Below are 19,976 nucleotides of genomic sequence, written 5' to 3'. Positions count from 1 at the left end.
CTGCCTTTCACTAAAGGCTAAATGTGTTTATTCTTTTCTCGTTTATTTCCCAAGTCAGCGGGAGGATCTGCTGTGTCAATTCTGGTTGATGTAACCTCTGAGCTATTGACCCACACAGCCACAGATAGCACCATGCACTCGTCATGTACACACAGGTCTGGACAGTATTTTGGAGAGAAGCCCGAGCCTCTGTACGCCGTGTGACGTCATCTCGACGTAGCGCTGAGGGGAACTTCCGCGTTCAGTCTTCGCGCGGTGTTTTGTTTTCTGCGTCCCATAAATTATGGTAAAAATGCTGCCTTGACATTTTATATTTAATGTTTATGTGCTCGTTCTGAATTGAAGAGACCGTACGGATAAAAACGTTAGCCATGTAGCTAGCTTGGCTGGCAGGTAGCTATAGTTGGTTGCCATCAATGGAGGGAGTGTCAAAACCATCCGTCAGGCGAGAGAAGGTAAACATAGCTAGCAGGCTAACGTTAGCTATCCAACTCAACAAACCCGTCTTGACTAGTTAGCCAGCCAATTTAGCTTGCATTTCAATGGAGTAAAGTTTACCTAGTTAACTATTGTGAATTGCATGTTTGCTTCAGATCCAACTAGGTGTTTTTCAGCAAGCTATCGTTAACCATTTGACACAGCTTATTGTCTTTACTTAGCTAGCAAGCGAACTTTGCTTAAAGCTAAGATCTAGTCAATAATGTTATGGTTAAAGTGAGAGTGACCATAGTCGGCCTTTCTGTGCAACACTGGATTAAATTGAACACCACTAAACGTTAGTAGCTGTGTACCAGATAATTCCATTGGTGATGTAGAGGGGAGTGTGTGGCCTTTGTTTTGGGGGACAGTCCTAAGGAATTGACTCGATCATTAGAATGGGAGACAGTTTGTAGTGTTTGGTAGTAATAATATGAATAATATTATCGGTGTTGGGAACAGTAATATCATGGTGTTAGAAATGGTGGTTCCCTGACTGTCTCTGTCTGTCTGCAGGAGCTCTCTGTCGGTGTGATGTCTGACATTCTGTCTCTACCCTCCTACAAAGACTACCCCGCAGGCCGCCCCTTCGTCAACACCTCTCTACCCTCCTACACACTCACAACTCGCAACACACACACACCCTGCCAGACACTGTCCAGCAAGGCATTCCCAGAAAGCAGCAGTGCAGGTAACCAATCACTACCTGCACTGCTGCTAGAACCAAATTGTGTGTGGGTGAGACAGTTTCCATTGTGGTTGTGTGGTGAGGCTGGTCTCCATGGCAACAGCAGGTGACACATGACACCACAGCCTATTAACAGAGGCTCTGCTAAACGCTATCCCTCTATCCCCACTCTCACATCTCTATCAATCTACCTTCAGCCATCCCTCTATCCCCACTCTCACATCTCTATCCTCCTACCTTCAGCCATCCCTCTATCCCCACTCTCACATCTCTATCCTCCTACCTTCAGCCATCCCTCTATCCCCACTCTCACATCTCTATCAATCTACCTTCAGCCATCCCTCTATCCCCACGCTCACATCTCTATCCTCCTACCTTCAGCCATCCCTCTATCCCTCTATCCCCACTCTCACATATCTATCCTTCTACCAGCCATCCCTCAATCCCCACTCTCACATCTCTATCAATCTACCTTCAGCCATCCCTCTATCCCCACTCTCACATTTCTATCCTCCTACCTTCAGCCATCCCTCTATCCCCACTCTCACATATCTATCCTTCTACCAGCCATCCCTCTATCCCCACTCTCACATCTCTATCACTCTACCTTCAGCCATCCCTCTATCCCCACTCTCACATCTCTATCCTCCTACCTTCAGCCATCCCTCTATCCCCACTCTCACATTTCTATCCTCCTACCTTCAGCCATCCCTCTATCCCCACTCTCACATCTCTATCAATCTACCTTCAGCCATCCCTCTATCCCCACTCTCACATCTCTATCCTTCTAACTTCAGCCATCCCTCTATCCCCACTCTCACATCTCTATCAATCTACCTTCAGCCATCCCTCTATCCCCACTCTCACATCTCTATCAATCTACCTTCAGCCATCCCTCTATCCCCACTCTCACATCTCTATCACTCTACCTTCAGCCATCCCTCGATCCCCACTCTCACATCTCTATCAATCTACCTTCAGCCATCCCTCTATCCCCACTCTCACATCTCTATCCTCCTACCTTCAGCCATCCCTCTATCCCCACTCTCACATCTCTATCAATCTACCTTCAGCCATCCCTCTATCCCCACTCTCACATCTCTATCCTCCTACCTTCAGCCATCCCTCTATCCCTCTATCCCCACTCTCACATATCTATCCTTCTACCAGCCATCCCTCAATCCCCACTCTCACATCTCTATCAATCTACCTTCAGCCATCCCTCTATCCCCACTCTCACATTTCTATCCTCCTACCTTCAGCCATCCCTCTATCCCCACTCTCACATATCTATCCTTCTACCAGCCATCCCTCTATCCCCACTCTCACATCTCTATCACTCTACCTTCAGCCATCCCTCTATCCCCACTCTCACATCTCTATCCTCCTACCTTCAGCCATCCCTCTATCCCCACTCTCACATTTCTATCCTCCTACCTTCAGCCATCCCTCTATCCCCACTCTCACATCTCTATCAATCTACCTTCAGCCATCCCTCTATCCCCACTCTCACATCTCTATCCTTCTACCAGCCATCACTCGATCCCCACTCTCACATCTCTATCCTCCTACCTTCAGCCATCCCTCTATCCCCACTCTCACATTTCTATCCTCCTACCTTCAGCCATCCCTCTATCCCCACTCTCACATTTCTATCCTACTTTCAGCCATCCCTCTATCCTCACTCTCACATCTCTATCCTCCTACCTTCAGCCATCCCTCTATCCCCACTCTCACATTTCTATCCTCCTACTTTCAGCCATCCCTCTATCCTCACACTCACATCTCTATCCTCCTACCTTCAGCCATCTCCCTATCCCCACTCTCACATCTCTATCCTCCTACCTTCACCCATCTCTCTATCACTGTACTCATGTCACTATCCCTCCTACATTCACCCATCTCTCTCACTGTACTCATCACCTCTACTCTTCTGAGTGGCTGAATGAAGTTCTTGCTGATAAAGTTTTACTCATGAATGTCTGGTGGAGAATAAATTCAACTCTGAGTGTGTGGGATAACAGATAAGGCAAGATATGATGGTATGATATTCATCCTCAAAGAGGATTATTGTGTGTGTGTGTGTGTGTGTGTGTGTGTGTGTGTGTGTGTGTGTGTGTGTGTGTAGCGATCCTGTCTGCTCTGATGAACCTACAGGAGAAGATCAGGAAGCTGGAGTTGGAGAGAGGCAGAACGGAGCGGAGTTTACACAGCCTGGAGAAAGAGACCTCACACACTGCCCTAAGGAGTGACACACACACACTGAGAGACACACACAAACCCACAGACACACAAGAGAGGGAGACCAGCAACCAGTCAGAACCCAACCAAGGTGAGCGACGTGATCATTTTCCAAAATATGTAAGTGTTTTGTTTGACCCCTGTCTCACCCTCTCTCTGTCTCTCTCTCCCCTTGGTCCCCTCAGTGTTAGTGACTCAGCTGGCTGCAGCGGAGGCTCGCTGTAAGCTGTTGGACAGACAACTGGAGTACATGAGGAAGATGGTCCGCAACGCAGAGGCCGACAGAACAACCCTGCTCAAACGCCAGGTTAGCATACGCCTTACCTAGCATTATCTATGCTAACCCAGAGAGACAGGCTAACGACAGGATCTCTAGCTTTATGTATGATGCTCTGGTTGCACTCAGTTACCATAGTGACCCTTTCAGGTTTCCCTGGAGATGACCAGGTCTGCTGCTCCCGCCCCTGACTCCGCCCACCAGGCCCAGTTAGAGAAGCTGGAGCTACTGGAGCAGGAATACCAGAGACTGACCCGTACACAGAACCACGCAGAGGTACACACACACACAAACTCATTTTCTCCCCAAATAGGATATGGTGGGTCTGATGTCTGTATGTGTGTGTCTTAGAGGAAGATTCGTGAGTTGGAGCTGAAACTGCTGGAAGAAGAACACCAGAGGAAACTGGTCCAGCACCAGGCCAACCAGGTACACACACACACACAGGACCAGGCCAACCAGGTACACACACACACACACACACACAGGACCAGGCCAACCAGGTAAACACACACACACAGGACCAGGCCAACCAGGTACACACACACACACACAGGACCAGGCCAACCAGGTACACACACACACACACACACACAGGACCAGGCCAACCAGGTACACACACACACACACACACAGGACCAGGCCAACCAGGTACACACACACACACACACACAGGACCAGGCCAACCAGGTACACACACACACACACACACAGGACCAGGCCAACCAGGTACACACACACACACACACACAGGACCAGGCCAACCAGGTACACACACACACACACACACAGGACCAGGCCAACCAGGTACACACACACACACACAGGACCAGGCCAACCAGGTACACACACACACACACAGGACCAGGCCAATCAGGTACACACACACACACACAGGACCAGGCCAACCAGGTACACACACACACACAGGACCAGGCCAACCAGGTACACACACACACACACACACACACACACACACACACACACACAGGACCAGGCCAACCAGGTACACACACACAGGACCAGGCCAACCAGGTACACACACACACACACAGGACCAGGCCAACCAGGTACACACACACACACACAGGACCAGGCCAACCAGGTACACACACACACACAGGACCAGGCCAACCAGGTACACACACACACACACAGGACCAGGCCAACCAGGTACACACACACACACACAGGACCAGGCCAACCAGGTACACACACACACACACAGGACCAGGCCAACCAGGTACACACACACACACACAGGACCAGGCCAACCAGGTACACACACACACACACACAGGACCAGGCCAACCAGGTACACACACACACACACAGGACCAGGCCAACCAGGTACACACACACACACACAGGACCAGGCCAACCAGGTACACACACACACACACAGGACCAGGCCAACCAGGTACACACACACACACACAGGACCAGGCCAACCAGGTACACACACACACACACACAGGACCAGGCCAACCAGGTACACACACACACACACAGGACCAGGCCAACCAGGTACACACACACACACACACAAGACCAGGCCAACCAGGTACACACACACACACACAGGACCAGGCCAACCAGGTACACACACACACACACAGGACCAGGCCAACCAGGTACACACACACAGGACCAGGCCAACCAGGTACACACACACACAGGACCAGGCCAACCAGGTACACACACACACACAGGACCAGGCCAACCAGGTACACACACACACACAGGACCAGGCCAACCAGGTACACACACACACACAGGACCAGGCCAACCAGGTACACACACACACACAGGACCAGGCCAACCAGGTACACACACACAGGACCAGGCCAACCAGGTACACACACACAGGACCAGGCCAACCAGGTACACACACACAGGACCAGGCCAACCAGGTACACACACACACACACACAGGACCAGGCCAACCAGGTACACACACACACACACACAGGACCAGGCCAACCAGGTACACACACACACAGGACCAGGCCAACCAGGTACACACACACACACACAGGACCAGGCCAACCAGGTACACACACACACACACAGGACCAGGCCAACCAGGTACACACACACACACACACAGGACCAGGCCAACCAGGTACACACACACACACACAGGACCAGGCCAACCAGGTACACACACACACACACACAAGACCAGGCCAACCAGGTACACACACACACACACAGGACCAGGCCAACCAGGTACACACACACACACACAGGACCAGGCCAACCAGGTACACACACACAGGACCAGGCCAACCAGGTACACACACACACAGGACCAGGCCAACCAGGTACACACACACACACAGGACCAGGCCAACCAGGTACACACACACACACAGGACCAGGCCAACCAGGTACACACACACACACAGGACCAGGCCAACCAGGTACACACACACACACAGGACCAGGCCAACCAGGTACACACACACACACAGGACCAGGCCAACCAGGTACACACACACAGGACCAGGCCAACCAGGTACACACACACAGGACCAGGCCAACCAGGTACACACACACACACACACAGGACCAGGCCAACCAGGTACACACACACACACACACAGGACCAGGCCAACCAGGTACACACACACACACACACAGGACCAGGCCAACCAGGTACACACACACACACACACAGGACCAGGCCAACCAGGTACACACACACAGGACCAGGCCAACCAGGTACACACACACAGGACCAGGCCAACCAGGTACACACACACACACACACAGGACCAGGCCAACCAGGTACACACACACACACACACAGGACCAGGCCAACCAGGTACACACACACACACACACAGGACCAGGCCAACCAGGTACACACACACACACACACAGGACCAGGCCAACCAGGTACACACACACACACACACACACAGGACCAGGCCAACCAGGTACACACACACACACACACACACACACACAGGACCAGGCCAACCAGGTACGTACACACACACACACACACACACACACAGGACCAGGCCAACCAGGTACACACACACACACACACACACAGGACCAGGCCAACCAGGTACACACACACACACAGGACCAGGCCAACCAGGTACACACACACAGGACCAGGCCAACCAGGTACACACACACACACACAGGACCAGGCCAACCAGGTACACACACACACACACAGGACCAGGCCAACCAGGTACACACACACACACACAGGACCAGGCCAACCAGGTACACACACACACACACAGGACCAGGCCAACCAGGTACACACACACACACACACAGGACCAGGCCAACCAGGTACACACACACACACACAGGACCAGGCCAACCAGGTACACACACACACACACAAGACCAGGCCAACCAGGTACACACACACACACACAGGACCAGGCCAACCAGGTACACACACACACACACACACAGGACCAGGCCAACCAGGTACACACACACACACACACACAGGACCAGGCCAACCAGGTACACACACACACACACACACAGGACCAGGCCAGCCAGGTACACACACACACACACACACAGGACCAGGCCAACCAGGTACACACACACACACACAGGACCAGGCCAACCAGGTACACACACACACACACAGGACCAGGCCAACCAGGTACACACACACACACACAGGACCAGGCCAATCAGGTACACACACACACACACAGGACCAGGCCAACCAGGTACACACACACACACAGGACCAGGCCAACCAGGTACACACACACACACACACACACACACACACACACACACACACACACAGGACCAGGCCAACCAGGTACACACACACAGGACCAGGCCAACCAGGTACACACACACACACACAGGACCAGGCCAACCAGGTACACACACACACACACAGGACCAGGCCAACCAGGTACACACACACACACAGGACCAGGCCAACCAGGTACACACACACACACACACACAGGACCAGGCCAACCAGGTACACACACACACACACAGGACCAGGCCAACCAGGTACACACACACACACACAGGACCAGGCCAACCAGGTACACACACACACACACAGGACCAGGCCAACCAGGTACACACACACACACACACAGGACCAGGCCAACCAGGTACACACACACACACACAGGACCAGGCCAACCAGGTACACACACACACACACAAGACCAGGCCAACCAGGTACACACACACACACAGGACCAGGCCAACCAGGTACACACACACACACACAGGACCAGGCCAACCAGGTACACACACACAGGACCAGGCCAACCAGGTACACACACACACAGGACCAGGCCAACCAGGTACACACACACACACAGGACCAGGCCAACCAGGTACACACACACACACAGGACCAGGCCAACCAGGTACACACACACACACAGGACCAGGCCAACCAGGTACACACACACAGGACCAGGCCAACCAGGTACACACACACAGGACCAGGCCAACCAGGTACACACACACAGGACCAGGCCAACCAGGTACACACACACAGGACCAGGCCAACCAGGTACACACACACACACACACAGGACCAGGCCAACCAGGTACACACACACACACACACAGGACCAGGCCAACCAGGTACACACACACACAGGACCAGGCCAACCAGGTACACACACACACACAGGACCAGGCCAACCAGGTACACACACACACACAGGACCAGGCCAACCAGGTACACACACACACACAGGACCAGGCCAACCAGGTACACACACACACACAGGACCAGGCCAACCAGGTACACACACACACACAGGACCAGGCCAACCAGGTACACACACACACACAGGACCAGGCCAACCAGGTACACACACACAGGACCAGGCCAACCAGGTACACACACACACACACACAGGACCAGGCCAACCAGGTACACACACACACACACACAGGACCAGGCCAACCAGGTACACACACACACACACACAGGACCAGGCCAACCAGGTACACACACACACACACACACACAGGACCAGGCCAACCAGGTACACACACACACACACACACACACACACAGGACCAGGCCAACCAGGTACGTACACACACACACACACACACACACACAGGACCAGGCCAACCAGGTACACACACACACACACACACACAGGACCAGGCCAACCAGGTACACACACACACACAGGACCAGGCCAACCAGGTACACACACACAGGACCAGGCCAACCAGGTACACACACACACACACAGGACCAGGCCAACCAGGTACACACACACACACACAGGACCAGGCCAACCAGGTACACACACACACACACAGGACCAGGCCAACCAGGTACACACACACACACACAGGACCAGGCCAACCAGGTACACACACACACACACAGGACCAGGCCAACCAGGTACACACACACACACACAGGACCAGGCCAACCAGGTACACACACACACACACAAGACCAGGCCAACCAGGTACACACACACACACACAGGACCAGGCCAACCAGGTACACACACACACACACAGGACCAGGCCAACCAGGTACACACACACAGGACCAGGCCAACCAGGTACACACACACACAGGACCAGGCCAACCAGGTACACACACACACACAGGACCAGGCCAACCAGGTACACACACACAGGACCAGGCCAACCAGGTACACACACACAGGACCAGGCCAACCAGGTACACACACACAGGACCAGGCCAACCAGGTACACACACACAGGACCAGGCCAACCAGGTACACACACACACACACACAGGACCAGGCCAACCAGGTACACACACACACACACACAGGACCAGGCCAACCAGGTACACACACACACAGGACCAGGCCAACCAGGTACACACACACACAGGACCAGGCCAACCAGGTACACACACACACACAGGACCAGGCCAACCAGGTACACACACACACACAGGACCAGGCCAACCAGGTACACACACACACACAGGACCAGGCCAACCAGGTACACACACACAGGACCAGGCCAACCAGGTACACACACACAGGACCAGGCCAACCAGGTACACACACACAGGACCAGGCCAACCAGGTACACACACACACACACACAGGACCAGGCCAACCAGGTACACACACACACACACACAGGACCAGGCCAACCAGGTACACACACACACACACACACACACACACACACAGGACCAGGCCAACCAGGTACACACACACACACACACACACAGGACCAGGCCAACCAGGTACGTACACACACACACACACACACACACACAGGACCAGGCCAACCAGGTACACACACACACACACACAGGACCAGGCCAACCAGGTACACACACACACACACACACACAGGACCAGGCCAACCAGGTACACACACACACACAGGACCAGGCCAACCAGGTACACACACACAGGACCAGGCCAACCAGGTACACACACACACACACACAGGACCAGGCCAACCAGGTACACACACACACACACACAGGACCAGGCCAACCAGGTACACACACACACATACAGGACCAGGCCAACCAGGCACACACACACACACACACACACAGGACCAGGCCAACCAGGTACGTACACACACACACACACACACAGGACCAGGCCAACCAGGTACGTACACACACACACACACACACAGGACCAGGCCAACCAGGTACACACACACACACACACACAGGACCAGGCCGACCAGGTACACACACACACACACAGGACCAGGCCGACCAGGTACACACACAGGACCAGGCCAACCAGGTACACACACACACACACCCACAGGACCAGGTACACACACACACACAGGACCAGGCCGACCAGGTACACACACACACACAGGACCAGGCCGACCAGGTACACACACAGGACCAGGCCAACCAGGTACACACACACACACACACAGGACCAGGCCAACCAGGTACACACACACACACCCACAGGACCAGGCCGACCAGGTACACACACAGGACCAGGCCAACCAGGTACACACACAGGACCAGGCCGACCAGGTACACACACAGGACCAGGCCGACCAGGTACACACACAGGACCAGGCCAACCAGGTACACACACAGGACCAGGCCGACCAGGTACACACACAGGACCAGGCCAACCAGGTACACACACACACACACACACACAGGACCAGGCCGACCAGGTACACACACAGGACCAGGCCGACCAGGTACACACACAGGACCAGGCCGACCAGGTACACACACACAGGACCAGGCCGACCAGGTAGGTACACACACACAGGACCTGGCCGACCAGGTACACACACACACAGGACCAGGCCGACCAGGTACACACACACACACAGGACCAGGCCGACCAGGTACACACACACACACACACACAGGACCAGGCCGACCAGGTACACACACACACACACACAGGACCAGGCCAACCAGGTACACACACACAGGACCAGGCCAACCAGGTACACACACACACACAGGACCAGGCCGACCAGGTACACACACACAGGACCAGGCCGACCAGGTACACACACAGGACCAGGCCAACCAGGTACACACACACACACACACAGGACCAGGCCAACCAGGTACACACACACACACCCACAGGACCAGGCCGACCAGGTACACACACAGGACCAGGCCAACCAGGTACACACACAGGACCAGGCCGACCAGGTACACACACAGGACCAGGCCGACCAGGTACACACACAGGACCAGGCCAACCAGGTACACACACAGGACCAGGCCGACCAGGTACACACACAGGACCAGGCCAACCAGGTACACACACACACACACACACAGGACCAGGCCGACCAGGTACACACACAGGACCAGGCCGACCAGGTACACACACACAGGACCAGGCCGACCAGGTAGGTACACACACACAGGACCTGGCCGACCAGGTACACACACACACAGGACCAGGCCGACCAGGTACACACACACACACAGGACCAGGCCGACCAGGTACACACACACACACACACACAGGACCAGGCCGACCAGGTACACACACACACACACACAGGACCAGGCCAACCAGGTACACACACACAGGACCAGGCCAACCAGGTACACACACACAGGACCAGGCCAACCAGGTACACACACACACACAGGACCAGGCCGACCAGGTACACACACACAGGACCAGGCCGACCAGGTACACACACACACAGGACCAGGCCAACCAGGTACACACACACAGGACCAGGCCAACCAGGTACACACACACAGGACCAGGCCAACCAGGTACACACACACAGGACCAGGCCAACCAGGTACACACACACAGGACCAGGCCAACCAGGTACAGACACTCTAGAGATGTGTAATTGCAACTGTTTTGCACACTGTTTTCTCACTGGTCCTCAGTTACAGACAGGTCTGGAGGCCAATCGTATCCTGATCCAGTCTGTGTCGCCCCGCCTTCCCAAAGACAGAAGTACAATCAGAGAGAAGAAACACCTCTCCAAGGTAGCAGCTTTCCCATGAGCCTTTGGGTGCTGGTGTTTCTGCTGGAGATGAATGTCAGTCGATGTGATCCTCGTCTCACACAGACACTAAACTAATTGTTCAGGCCACATATCTGATTGGCCAAAAAGCCTTTGATTCATACCAATATCTACAACACCTTTCCTGATGTGAATTTGTGTGCTCTACCAGAAACCTGTTCTGCAGCAGACCTCACACACACAGCCACACTACAGACTGAGCCTAGGAGACGTCCCATTTGTAGCAGGGAAGGTACGAACATGCACATCATATATGCAGAACACATTTTTGTAAGCAGACATACCAAGGACTGACGCTCTCTAGTCTGTAGGGTGCAGTTTCTCTGTCATCTCTGTCTCTCTCTCTAGTCTGTAGGGTGCAGTTTCTCTGTCTTATGTCTCTCTCTAGTCTGTAGGGTGCAGTTTCTCTGTCTTATGTCTCTCTCTAGTCTGTAGGGTGCAGTCTCTCTGTCATCTCTGTCTCTCTCTCTAGTCTGTAGGGTGCAGTTTCTCTGTCTTATGTCTCTCTCTAGTCTGTAGGGTGCAGTTTCTCTGTCTTATGTCTCTCTCTAGTCTGTAGGGTGCAGTCTCTCTGTCATCTCTGTCTCTCTCTCTAGTCTGTAGGGTGCAGTCTCTCGGTCATCTGTCTCTCTCTCTAGTCTGTAGGGTGCAGTCTCTCTGTCATCTCTGTCTCTCTCTCTAGTCTGTAGGGTGCAGTCACTCGGTCATCTCTGTCTCTCTCTCTAGTCTGTAGGGTGCAGTCACTCGGTCATCTGTCTCTCTCTCTAGTCTGTAGGGTGCAGTCACTCGGTCATCTCTGTCTCTCTCTCTAGTCTGTAGGGTGCAGTCACACGGTCATCTCTGTCTCTCTCTCTAGTCTGTAGGGTGCAGTCACTCGGTCATCTCTGTCTCTCTCTCTAGTCTGTAGGGTGCAGTCACTCGGTCATCTCTGTCTCTCTCTCTAGTCTGTAGGGTGCAGTCACTCGGTCATCTCTGTCTCTCTCTAGTCTGTAGGGTGCAGTCACTCGGTCATCTCTGTCTCTCTCTCTAGTCTGTAGGGTGCAGTCACTCTGTCATCTCTGTCTCTCTCTCTAGTCTGTAGGGTGCAGTCTCTCAGTCATCTCTGTCTCTCTCTAGTCTGTAGGCTGCAGTCACTGTCATCTCTGTCTCTCTCTCTAGTCTGTAGGGTGCAGTCACTCTGTCATCTCTGTCTCTCTCTCTAGTCTGTAGGGTGCAGTCACTCTGTCATCTCTGTCTCTCTCTCTAGTCTGTAGGGTGCAGTCACTCGGTCATCTCTGTCTCTCTCTAGTCTGTAGGGTGCAGTCACTCTGTCATCTGTCTCTCTCTCTAGTCTGTAGGGTGCAGTCACTCGGTCATCTCTGTCTCTCGCTAGTCTGTAGGGTGCAGTCACTCGGTCATCTCTGTCTCTCTCTCTAGTCTGTAGGGTGCAGTCACTCTGTCATCTCTGTCTCTCTCTCTAGTCTGTAGGGTGCAGTCTCTCTGTCATCTCTGTCTCTCTCTAGTCTGCAGGGTGCAGTCACTCTGTCATCTCTTTCTCTCTCTCTAGTCTGTAGGGTGCAGTCACTCGGTCATCTCTGTCTCTCTCTAGTCTGTAGGGTGCAGTCACTCGGTCATCTCTGTCTCTCTCTCTAGTCTGTAGGGTGCAGTCACTCGGTCATCTCTGTCTCTCTCTCTAGTCTGCAGGGTGCAGTCTCTCTGTCATCTCTGTCTCTCTCTAGTCTGCAGGGTGCAGTCACTCTGTCATCTCTGTCTCTCTCTCTAGTCTGTAGGCTGCAGTCACTCTGTCATCTCTGTCTCTCTCTAGTCTGTAGGGTGCAGTCACTCTGTCATCTCTGTCTCTCTCTAGTCTGTAGGGTGCAGTCACTCGGTCATCTCTGTCTCTCTCTAGTCTGTAGGGTGCAGTCACTCTGTCTCTCTCTAGTCTGCAGGGTGCAGTCACTCGGTCATCTCTGTCTCTCTCTCTAGTCTGTAGGGTGCAGTCACTCGGTCATCTCTGTCTCTCTCTCTAGTCTGTAGGGTGCAGTCACTCGGTCATCTCTGTCTCTCTCTCTAGTCTGTAGGGTGCAGTCACTCGGTCATCTCTGTCTCTCTCTCTAGTCTGTAGGGTGCAGTCACTCTGTCATCTCTGTCTCTCTCTCTAGTCTGTAGGGTGCAGTCACTCGGTCATCTGTCTCTCTCTCTAGTTTGTAGGGTGCAGTCACTCGGTCATCTCTGTCTCTCTCTCCAGTCTGTAGGGTGCAGTCACTCTGTCATCTCTGTCTCTCTCTCCAGTCTGTAGGGTGCAGTCACTCGGTCATCTCTGTCTCTCTCTCTAGTCTGTAGGGTGCAGTCACTCTGTCATCTCTGTCTCTAGTCTGTAGGGTGCAGTCTCTCAGTCATCTCTGTCTCTCTCTAGTCTGTAGGCTGCAGTCACTGTCATCTCTGTCTCTCTCTCTAGTCTGTAGGGTGCAGTCACTCTGTCATCTCTGTCTCTCTCTCCAGTCTGTAGGGTGCAGTCACTCGGTCATCTCTGTCTCTCTCTCTAGTCTGTAGGGTGCAGTCACTCTGTCATCTCTGTCTCTAGTCTGTAGGGTGCAGTCTCTCAGTCATCTCTGTCTCTCTCTAGTCTGTAGGCTGCAGTCACTGTCATCTCTGTCTCTCTCTCTAGTCTGTAGGGTGCAGTCACTCTGTCATCTCTGTCTCTCTCTCTAGTCTGTAGGGTGCAGTCACTCTGTCATCTCTGTCTCTCTCTCTAGTCTGTAGGGTGCAGTCACTCGGTCATCTCTGTCTCTCTCTAGTCTGTAGGGTGCAGTCACTCTGTCATCTGTCTCTCTCTCTAGTCTGTAGGGTGCAGTCACTCGGTCATCTCTGTCTCTCTCTCTAGTCTGTAGGGTGCAGTCACTCTGTCATCTCTGTCTCTCTCTCTAGTCTGTAGGGTGCAGTCTCTCAGTCATCTCTGTCTCTCTCTAGTCTGTAGGCTGCAGTCACTCTGTCATCTCTGTCTCTCTCTCTAGTCTGTAGGGTGCAGTCTCTCAGTCATCTCTGTCTCTCTCTCTAGTCTGTAGGGTGCAGTCACTCGGTCATCTCTGTCTCTCTCTCTAGTCTGTAGGGTGCAGTCACTCGGTCATCTCTGTCTCTCTCTCTAGTCTGCAGGGTGCTGTCTCTCTGTCATCTCTGTCTCTCTCTAGTCTGCAGGGTGCAGTCACTCTGTCATCTCTGTCTCTCTCTCTAGTCTGTAGGGTGCAGTCACTCTGTCATCTCTGTCTCTCTCTAGTCTGTAGGGTGCAGTCACTCTGTCATCTCTGTCTCTCTCTAGTCTGTAGGGTGCAGTCACTCTGTCATCTCTGTCTCTCTCTAGTCTGCAGGGTGCAGTCACTCGGTCATCTCTGTCTCTCTCTCTAGTCTGTAGGGTGCAGTCACTCGGTCATCTCTGTCTCTCTCTCTAGTCTGTAGGGTGCAGTCACTCGGTCATCTCTGTCTCTCTCTCTAGTCTGTAGGGTGCAGTCACTCGGTCATCTCTGTCTCTCTCTCTAGTCTGTAGGGTGCAGTCACTCGGTCATCTCTGTCTCTCTCTCTCTAGTCTGTAGGGTGCAGTCACTCGGTCATCTCTGTCTCTCTCTCTTGTCTGTAGGGTGCAGTCACTCTGTCATCTCTGTCTCTCTCTCTAGTCTGTAGGGTGCAGTCACTCTGTCATCTCTGTCTCTCTCTCTAGTCTGTAGGGTGCAGTCACTCGGTCATCTCTGTCTCTCTCTAGTCTGTAGGGTGCAGTCACTCGGTCATCTCTGTCTCTCTCTAGTCTGTAGGGTGCAGTCACTCTGTCATCTCTCTCTAGTCTGTAGGGTGCAGTCACTCGGTCATCTCTGTCTCTCTCTCTAGTCTGTAGGGTGCAGTCACTCGGTCAGGGCCAACGTCCAGTCTGTTCTCTCCCTGCTGAAGCAGCATCAGCCCCAGCTATGTAACGCACGCGTCCTCTCAGTCATCTCTGTCTCTCTCTAGTCTGTAGGCTGCAGTCACTGTCATCTCTGTCTCTCTCTCTAGTCTGTAGGGTGCAGTCACTCTGTCATCTCTGTCTCTCTCTCTAGTCTGTAGGGTGCAGTCACTCTGTCATCTCTGTCTCTCTCTCTAGTCTGTAGGGTGCAGTCACTCGGTCATCTCTGTCTCTCTCTAGTCTGTAGGGTGCAGTCACTCTGTCATCTGTCTCTCTCTCTAGTCTGTAGGGTGCAGTCACTCGGTCATCTCTGTCTCTCTCTAGTCTGTAGGGTGCAGTCACTCTGTCATCTCTCTCTAGTCTGTAGGGTGCAGTCACTCGGTCATCTCTGTCTCTCTCTCTAGTCTGTAGGGTGCAGTCACTCGGTCAGGGCCAACGTCCAGTCTGTTCTCTCCCTGCTGAAGCAGCATCAGCCCCAGCTATGTAACGCACGCGTCCTCTCCCACACCCCTCTGGCCCAGCAAGCCAATGGCAGCGGCTCCTCCTCTTCCTGTGGGGAGGAGCTATCAGACCTCCTGCTGGCCCTGCAGGATGAACTGGGACACATGAGTCTGTGAGTGTGTCTGTCTGTTAGAGTCTGAGACTTTGTTTCAGCATGAATAGCTATCTCAGTTGTGTATGTAAATGTGTGTGTGTGTCAGTGAGCAGCAGGAGTTGGTGCGGCAGGCTGAGGCCTGTGTGTGTGAGCGGGAGAGGAGGGGGGTGGAGAGAGAACAGGAGACTCTACTCAAGAGAATGGAGAGAAAAGCAGAGCAGATCAGCAAGCTACGCAGACACCAAGCACAGGTACACACACACACAGTTTGATGACTAAGAACTATGTAACTGTGGTTTTGCCTTCAACATATCCACAAACGCATACATTTGATGAAGGAGTTTTTCCACTGTTTCTCACTTTCTGTCTCTGTGTAGGTGAAGAGGTTTAGGAGAGATGCTCGTCAGAAGCAAAGTGGAGAGGTGAAGGTGACCACCACAGTGACCACGCGCGGTCGCTCTGCCGGGGCGGTCAAGGTTCGACCGGGGGACCGTAGCAGGAAAAGTCTAACACTGCTCAGGGACATGAGGTCCCTGCAGACCTCGCTACACCCCAACCAACCACAATGGAGCTACTGACCACAACAGGACCAACCACAATGGAGCTACTGACCACAACAGGACCAACTACAATGGAGCTATTGACCACAACAGGACCAACCTCACTTACCAGACTGCAACAGGACCTGGACCATGATGCTGAAGATCAGACTTTATCAACCTGAACTTCTCTGATGGACGTCCCGTGGGTGTCGTCATGTAGGGAAGAGGAATGAGGCCTACCAAGGCCATTTGGAAGAGGAGGATGTTGATGAATGACCTCCAGGGACATTGGGGTGTAGGGAAGAGGAATGAGGCCTACCAAGGCCATTTGGAAGAGGAGGATGCTGATGAATGACCTCCAGGGACATTGGGGTGTAGGGAAGAGGAATGAGGCCTACCAAGGCCATTTGGAAGAGGAGGATGTTGATGAATGACCTCCAGGGACATTGGGGTGTAGGGAAGAGGAATGAGGCCTACCAAGGCCATTTGGAAGAGGAGGATGCTGATGAATGACCTCCAGGGACATTGGGGTGTAGGGAAGAGGAATGAGGCCTACCAAGGCCATTTGGAAGAGGAGGATGCTGATGAATGACCTCTAGGGACATTGGGGTGTAGGGAAGAGGAATGAGGCCTACCAAGGCCATTTGGAAGAGGAGGATGCTGATGAATGACCTCCAGGGACATTGGGGTGTAGGGAAGAGGAATGAGGCCTACCAAGGCCATGTTGTATACATCTGATACTGTGTGTCCCACTGTTGCTGCAAACTGCAATAGACTGAATTTTGTGTGTAGTTTTGTGTATTAAATAGTGTAACCACTCTGCTCTGAAATGATTCCCTGTTGTGGGTTGGGAAGCCTTAAGATGGTGTGTGTGTGTGTGTGTGTTGAGGATTGCTGTTGTTTACTTGGACCAACATTTTAAATTAGTTCGATTTCTACAATTACGGCTTGTGTAACTTGTCTATCAAATGGTCTGAAATAAACCATTTATTTTCTAGTGTTGACACTTTCCTTGATATGAATAACGGAACTTTCCTTGTGGTGTTTAGTTTTTCAGCTTCCGGAAACTCAGACCGTCTATATTTGAATAAAGATATCTCCTGCCACCTGTTAGAAGTTGTTGAAAATGTTTTTTTCGTAATGTTGGGTCCCATCAGCACCAGACAGAATGACTTGCCTGGACCTTCTCCATCCCTGAGGTGTCAGTGTGGTAAATGGAATACTGACTAAAGAGACAACCCTTTTTCAAGACCCTGTCTTTCAAAGATCATTTGTAAAGTAACTTCACAGATTGTAAAGGGTTTAAACATTTTCCCATGCTTGTTCAATGAACCATAAACAACTGATGAACATGCACCGGTGGAACTGTCGTTAGGACACGAACAGCTTACAGACGGTAGGCAATTAAGGTCACAGTTATGAAAACTTAGGACACTAAATAGGCCTTTCTACTGACTGAAAAACACCAAAAGAAAGATGCCCAGGGTCCCTGTTCATCTGTGTGAACGTGTCTTAGGCATGTTGCAAGGAGGCATGAGGACTGCAGATGTGGCCAGGGCAATAAATGATGTAGGCCTAACATTTAGTGTTTCCAAACATGTCAAGAGGACTTCCACCAAGCAATAACAAGTAAAAACTAGGAAGAAATATGTTGAGATTGCATTTTATTGTGTATGTATGCTGGTGTGTGTTGGTGTGTAGCCTATACTGTATCATGGTATGAAACATAAAATTGAGCATTAACCAAATTTATTACACAAAAAATACATATTTTTATATAGTGTGTTCTCTTTCCAGAAGGGTCTATACAGCATTTAGATAACACACACAGACCACACACAGACCACCACAGACCACCACCTTCTACAACAAAAAATACATATTTCAGTAACTTCAGTCTTTGTTTTCAGAATTAGTATCAATTTTATGATGAAATAGCATTTTGGTTTTATCCTCCTCTGTCTGAGCCGTAGGTCTGCATGTTTTGGGCCCTTCAATAACACAATGAAAATGAGAGAAAAAGATGATTCAACTACAACCACAGTATACAGTTGATTTTATTTTACCTTTATTTAACTAGGCAAGTCAGTTAAGAACAAATTCTTATTTTCAATGACCGCCTAGGAACAGTGGGTTAACTGCCTGTTCAGGGGCAAAACGACAGATTTGTACCTTGTCAACTCGGGGATTTGAACTTGCAACCTTTCAGTTACTAGTCCAACACTCTAACCACTAGGCTACCCTGCCGCCCCAGTTGAAGTTGGAAGTTTACATACACCTTAGCTAAATACATATAAACTCAATTTTTTACAATTCCTGACATTTAATCCAAGTAAAAATTCCCTGTTTTAGGTCAGTTAGGATCACCAGTTTATTTTAAGAATGTGAACTGTCAGAATAATAGTAGAGAGAAGGATTTATTTCAGCTTTTATTTCTTTCATCACATTCCCAGGGGGTCAGAAGTTTGTATACACTCAATTAGTATTTGGTAGCACTGCCTTTAAATTGTTTAACATTGGTCAAACGTTTCGGGCAGCCATCCACAAGCTTCCCACAATAAGTTGGGTGAATGTTGGCCCATTTCTCCTGACAGAGCTGGTGTAACTGAGTCAGGTTTGTACCTCCTTGCTCTCACACGCTTTTTCAGTTCTGCCCACAAATGTTCTATATGAGGTCAGGGCTTTGTGATGGCCACTCCAATACCTTGAGTTTGTTGTCCTTAAGCCATTTT

At 51.9% G+C, this 19,976-nt stretch overlaps 1 protein-coding gene across 1 annotated transcript; it reads left to right on the top strand.

The window, feature by feature from the left end:
- The first annotated feature begins 216 nt into the window (after window positions 1-216).
- Window positions 217-18,360, top strand: cep57 (centrosomal protein 57). The gene is made up of 12 exons (XM_036965036.1): window positions 217-455; window positions 994-1,168; window positions 3,294-3,497; window positions 3,592-3,713; window positions 3,834-3,959; window positions 4,035-4,112; window positions 12,061-12,162; window positions 12,352-12,432; window positions 16,056-16,163; window positions 16,512-16,720; window positions 16,809-16,953; window positions 17,080-18,360. The coding sequence occupies exons 1-12, from the start codon at window positions 417-419 to the stop codon at window positions 17,278-17,280; spliced, it is 1,590 nt and encodes a 529-aa protein (XP_036820931.1). The 5' UTR covers window positions 217-416; the 3' UTR covers window positions 17,281-18,360.
- The last annotated feature ends 1,616 nt before the right edge of the window (window positions 18,361-19,976 follow it).

This window comes from Oncorhynchus mykiss, chromosome 27 (assembly GCF_013265735.2).
Source record: "Oncorhynchus mykiss isolate Arlee chromosome 27, USDA_OmykA_1.1, whole genome shotgun sequence".
Lineage (NCBI taxonomy): Eukaryota > Metazoa > Chordata > Actinopteri > Salmoniformes > Salmonidae > Oncorhynchus > Oncorhynchus mykiss.
Note: the sequence above shows the minus strand (reverse complement) of the source record. Positions and strands in the feature narration are given on the sequence as shown.

What these genes read in the sequence shown, in the direction of transcription:
- cep57 (XM_036965036.1), top strand. Translation starts at nt 417, where the DNA reads ATGGAGGGAGTGTCAAAACCATCCGTCAGGCGAGAGAAG. An exon ending in GTACACAGAACCACGCAGAG is followed by an intron (nt 3,960 to 4,034) that starts GTACACACACAC and finishes TGTGTGTCTTAG; the next exon opens with AGGAAGATTCGTGAGTTGGA. An exon ending in AGAAGAAACACCTCTCCAAG is followed by an intron (nt 12,163 to 12,351) that starts GTAGCAGCTTTC and finishes GTGCTCTACCAG; the next exon opens with AAACCTGTTCTGCAGCAGAC.